This window comes from Sinocyclocheilus rhinocerous, unplaced genomic scaffold (genome assembly GCF_001515625.1).
Source record: "Sinocyclocheilus rhinocerous isolate Xijiao unplaced genomic scaffold, SAMN03320098_v1.1 scaffold199, whole genome shotgun sequence".
Lineage (NCBI taxonomy): Eukaryota > Metazoa > Chordata > Actinopteri > Cypriniformes > Cyprinidae > Sinocyclocheilus > Sinocyclocheilus rhinocerous.
Genome location: NW_015636847.1, coordinates 25,495 through 31,016, shown reverse-complemented (window position 1 = coordinate 31,016; position 5,522 = coordinate 25,495). Strand labels below are relative to the sequence as shown.

The window sequence follows — 5,522 nt, the reverse complement described above, 5'->3', positions numbered from 1 at the left end:
TTTTTTTTCTTTTGCACACAAAAAGTATTCTCGTAGCTTCGTAATATTACGGTTGAACCCCTGATGTCACATGGATTATTTTACCGATCTCCTTGCTACGTTTCTGGACGTTGATCGTGGTAGTACCCTTGCTGTCTATGGGAGGGTCAGAGAGCTGTCAGATTCCATCAAAAATATCTTAATTTGTGTTCCGAAGATGAACGGAGGTATTACAGGTTTGGAACGACATGAGGGTGAGTAATTAATGACAGAATTTTCATTTTTGGGTGAACTAAACCTTTAACACTAATTCCTGTTTCTTCAACATGTTAATGCTTAATTCCACTAAGTTGCATTTAGTCCACCTATGAGTTACATTTGAAAGTAGTGGTTTACTAAGTACCAGAAAACATTTCCCCTTGTTCAGTGTAGCCGTTGTCTTTTGCCATCTGGACCAGTGTCTCCAGCACCACCATCTTAGGAGGCTGCAGAAGATGAGTCGCCATCCATAAGGCCACAAGACCACATCTGAAGATACATATAAGAGCAATGATATATCATTCAGCACTGCACAAACATGCAGCCACACAGACAGAAAAACAACACCAATGGGCCGATATATTGTCAAGGCAGGTAGGTTTTTCTGTTTGGCCAGTAAGTGTCAGAATATTTATGTCATATTCGCTGTGTACACTATGTAAAATTTGCATGAACAGATCTTTTCAGCTTTTCACTTTATCAGTGTTATTTTAATATCACTAAGACACTATTATAGTTTTTAATTCATATTTTTAATTAGTTTTTATTTTTAGATTTCCCGTTTAGATTTTAAATTTAGTTAAAATTGTTGCAATTTTGTTGTGTTTTTGTCATTTGTATTACTTTGTTAAAATATGTGTATATATATATATATGTGTGTGTGTGTATAATTTTGAATACAGTTTTAGATTTTATTTTAGTACATCAAGTTAAACTAAATGAAAATTGTTGCCTTGGTGACAAATTTAAAACAAGTTTTAGAAGAAGTGTAGAATATGATTCCCATTTTGAACAGACTTACAGCACCATATTTTTGAGCACACTGTTGGTTACAATGTTTACTTCTTTTTTTTATATTTGTAACAGTTTCTTTATTTATGCAAAATACTATAATAGGATTACATAATCAATAAGTTGCTTAGTATAAATCTCTATGATTTCCAGGTTTATTTTTTATCAAATTCAAATGATTTTCCCCATTCTGATTCAATTTAAAATTATTTATTTTTAATTTAGTAAATATTATGTAATATTATAATACAGAATTATACATTTTATTGCAGCACATGTTTTTGCTATCTTTAATTAAATATTTAAATGAAATAGTGTGATATCATAGATGTATACACACACACACACACACACACACACACACATATATACAGTTGTGGTCAAACGTTTGCATACACCTTTGCAATCTGCAAAACGATTATTTTTCCAAAATAAAAGGGATCATACAAAATTCATGTTATCCCTATATATATATATATATATATATATATATATATATATATATACAGTTGTGGTCAAACGTTTGCATACACCTTTGCAATCTGCAAAACGATTATTTTTCCAAAATAAAAGGGATCATACAAAATTCATGTTATCCCTCTTATTTCGGTAAAACAATTAAGATTTTTCAGATTCTGCAAGGTGTATGTAAACATTTGACCACAACTGTATATATCAGCCACACTGCTCTCTAAAATATCAACATTAACCATTAGGTATTTTTACGGAAACTTACTGTGGACCATCTTGAATAAGTGAAGGCACATACTTATTGAACAGCAACCACTGCAGATCCTTCCTAAAACTTCATGGAGAAATGTTGAGAAATGATAAAGACTGATCAAGGCTGTACAAAAAAGTCTTCAGAGTACAAAATTGCGGTTTGTACTCACCTGCTTTCTCTCTGTCCTAGAATAATTCTGGCCTCTTCATGGTCCCCTTCTACAGGGGCCCTTCCCTCTGCTAAAGCCTGGTAAAGCTTCTTCTTGCTGGACACTGAGCGAGCCAGTGAAGGAGGTGGAGGTGGAGGAGGTGCTGCAACATTCTCCACTGACATGCTGCTCCAACAGATTTTCACACTGTCTAGTCAAAGAAAGAAGTAAGTGAAAACCAATAGACAACATGCAAGAGTATTGTGATTTACATGACATGGTGACACAGACGTGTACATGAACGTTACAATGTAGGGTCCAATAAAACGTCACCAAAACGATGCAATGAATGCATGTACTAATTATATAAGTATTCGCAAAGCTACACGAACCCACATCAGCGTCCAAGAAGTTATTTCACTATCTAACGTTACTAGTAATTCGCTGTGAAGTGCAGCTAAAGTCTGGGTAGTGTTCTCTATTTAGGGAATACCAAATAAGGTCATATACTCCCATAGTCGTGAGAGGCAAAATACAAAAACACATTCAAAATACATAAATATCAAAGATAATAATATTTTTAAATGTGGCGATGGCGATATTTTTTTTTTATCAAATCAAAAGGGCATGCTATCGTTTGTGCAATTTATATATTTCCCATTCAACGACGTGACAGCCGGACAGAAAACAGCGTAACACGACCAACGCACCAATCGGTTCATAGACTGGCCCGCTCTTCTCTACAATAGCCAATGAGAAAGAGCTTTGGTAGTCGGGTGCGCTGGACAGACAACCAATCGGCAGGTTCGCCGGGAGACCAGCCGCTGTCCGATCCAGAGCCAGAAGAGAGTTGCGTCAACGGAAGTCCAAAACGCTCGATCGTCACGTGATTCACGTAGACCTCAAATAGTTCCAGGAAGTTCATAGCGGGCAATTGAAATACATTGAGTTGGAGAGACAGAACTGTGATTTTTGGTAATTAGTAGACAATAAAATAGTTTATTTACATTATTTATAAAATAATGTATACATGTATACGTAGTATATATATGTAGTTATATCAGTGTTGTTTTTAAAACATAAAATCTGCTACTATTTGAGGATTAATGTGGTCAGCTATCCTTACCTGCCTTGTTAACATATTTTAGGCTTTAGTTACCATGGTAAAAGTCCGTGTTTGCTATATAAACGACATCGTGGTCTTCTGCCAAGGTAACTTCAGCCTCTCTATATAAATATAATTATATGTGTGTGTGTGTGTGTTCTTACAACTTGCATGTTAGTCAAGTTCAATCACATCTTAATGTTCATTGTCGTTTTACTAATCTCATGGTAAATGTTAAGTTTGTTGTCTTAGAAAATTCATTCCAAATAAATGAAGATATTTTATTAAGTGAAAACTAATCTTGTTCAATGTTTTTGATTCTTGTGCACCCCACAATTATTAATATATAAAAATATATTTGTAGTATATTCCAATTTAAAACAACTTAAAACAGTTTTACACATTTTTACACATTTAATCATATATTTTATATATGTTGACTTTTGTTATGCACTTATTTACAGCAATCGATTTATACATTTATAATAAACTATAAAGCATGTTGTCCTTGAACAGTCTCCACTATAGTTTGCTGTGCTGCATGGGAGTGCTCCAGTCACTCACAGAAAGGAGTGTGAATGTATGGTTTCCCTACTGATCTGGAGAGGAGAAAAAAAAAATGATGCATCAAGTTTTGTTCAATTCACATTTATTTGTATAGCACTTTTTAATATACACATTGTTTCAAAGCAGCTCTACAGAAAATGAATGTTTCTACATTACGAATAAGAGTTCTGTTAACAGGTGTAACTGTGCCAAAGTAATGCTCACATGGCAGAAATGTTCTAAAATGAGGCTATACAAATCATGCAGTTAAGTAACGTCATGTATTCAGAAACAGTTAAATATATACAGAAACAATGAACAAATTAAAGCAATGGTTACATGATGTGATCATGTTGATTACAATGCAAGGAAAATGTAGCAGTTTTGTATGTTTATTCAGAGTCAGCTTCATCTAAAGTCCTCTCAAGGGTTGGCGTCATCTCTTCACAGGTGTTGGGTCATCTGAAGTCTTCGTAAGAGGCTGGATATAATCAGCAGGAGCAATCTACAGATTACACCAACAAAATGTGATGTAATCATACTAGGGAACTGGCACTTTTTCACAAAGAGCAGGGAAAGACTTGCCAAAACCAGAGACTCATTGTGAGGGTGCTGTCTCTTTACAGGGAGTCTTCAGGTGGTTCTTGTTCTGAAAGCAAGATAGCGAAGGAGAAAAACACAGGAGAAATGGTTAAGTGATGCTCCATCACATTGCAGTCCTGTGGCATCTGCTCCTTCAACACAGTGCTTATTTAGTAGCTAAGACGTTTAAGTATAAAATACAGTAATAATGTACAGGTTTACTGTAATTACTTCTATAATATAGTAGATATTATAATATTATATAATACATTTTTGGAAATTTAGCCTAGCATGATTCTGAAATGAAAACTGCTCACCTACATTAAACTTTTCATTCTCACTTTGGTCCATCTGCATCCTTTGCAATATATCTAAGTCTATTTAATAACTCCCCACCAGCAAAATCACTTTTAAATTACACAACGATGGATGAAACTGCATGAAGAGAATGAATAACATCCCGTAAATCTACTAATTAAGTGAGGAATAATCTAATAATCATCTGTTTTAATGCACAGGGTAATTTGATTAGCTGTGCTGATAATATACTATTTTGTTCTATAAATGTCATACCTTTTAAAAGTTCGTCACAGCGGTCTCTTCTGCTGCATCTCTACGGCGCTGATAGTATGAGCGCTAACTTCCGGGAACTATTGAGCGGCCACGATCCGCCATTGCTGTAAAAAAACTGGTCCATTGGAGTGAACGGAGTTGTCACAACTCTCTCTCTCCACAGCTCTGGGGTATCCCTACAAATCAGCCAATCACAGTCTGTTGCCATGCAAGCGCTCATTCATAAAGAAGTCAGCATGCACGAGCCACAATACTATTACACAGCACCGTAAAAACAAGCTGCTTCACAGTTTTGAATTTTAAAATAGTACAAGGGCCATTAAAAAGTCTTTATATTGTTAATATTTAAAGCAATGATAGGCCTACTAAGTGTTTGAATACTATAAGACGTATTTTTTAAATTAAATATTATTTAAATAAGTATGTTTAAATAATTTACAGCTTTCCAGATATGAAGTTTCAGTTTCAAAAGCGTCTGACTTGCATACTAACAGTAATAACGAAACGTTTGTCCTTTTAGTTAGGTTTAGAGCTTATCATTTGTTCATTCCGTAACAGAGCGCCTGTAAAACAAGCTAAGCTGAACATGACAGTAACGTCACTCATAACTGCGCCTGTTCACCGCGCCCTCAGTTGCTTAAGACCTTTTATTACTTGCAGGCAGGGTTTGAAATTAATACCCGCCAAATGCGGATAACGCTGTCAAATCACTAGACAATTTGGCGGGTTACTTTTCGTAAGTTATGTTCACTCATTAATTTCTTGGGGAAGTTCATGCAAGCCAAATCTGCGCAGGTTTAGCGCAAATACTGAAC

General features: G+C 35.1%; 2 protein-coding genes across 8 annotated transcripts in view; one reads left to right on the top strand and one right to left on the bottom strand.

Moving 5' to 3' along the window:
• actmap (actin maturation protease) overlaps positions 1-2,619 on the bottom strand; it is a 5,358-nt gene extending 2,739 nt beyond the window's left edge. The window contains exons 1-4 of one of the 6 annotated variants that reach the window (XM_016562956.1): positions 2,612-2,619; positions 1,923-2,087; positions 1,766-1,834; positions 383-507 (exon numbers count right to left, since the gene is read on the bottom strand). In XM_016562956.1, the coding sequence (XP_016418442.1) occupies positions 383-507; positions 1,766-1,834; positions 1,923-2,086 (358 nt within the window). In that variant the 5' untranslated portion in view covers position 2,087; positions 2,612-2,619. Of the gene's footprint in view, positions 1-382; positions 508-1,765; positions 1,835-1,922; positions 2,109-2,173; positions 2,578-2,611 lie in introns of those variants that run through there. The other 5 variants (XM_016562954.1, XM_016562950.1, XM_016562951.1 and 2 more) reach the window with 5 other exon arrangements.
• Positions 2,063-5,522, top strand: part of LOC107748229 (U1 small nuclear ribonucleoprotein A-like) — a 9,692-nt gene continuing 6,232 nt past the window's right edge. For both annotated transcript variants that reach the window (XM_016562957.1, XM_016562960.1), the window contains exon 1: positions 2,063-2,128. In XM_016562957.1, the coding sequence (XP_016418443.1) occupies positions 2,085-2,128 (44 nt within the window). In that variant the 5' untranslated portion in view covers positions 2,063-2,084. The remainder of the gene's footprint in view (positions 2,129-5,522) is intronic.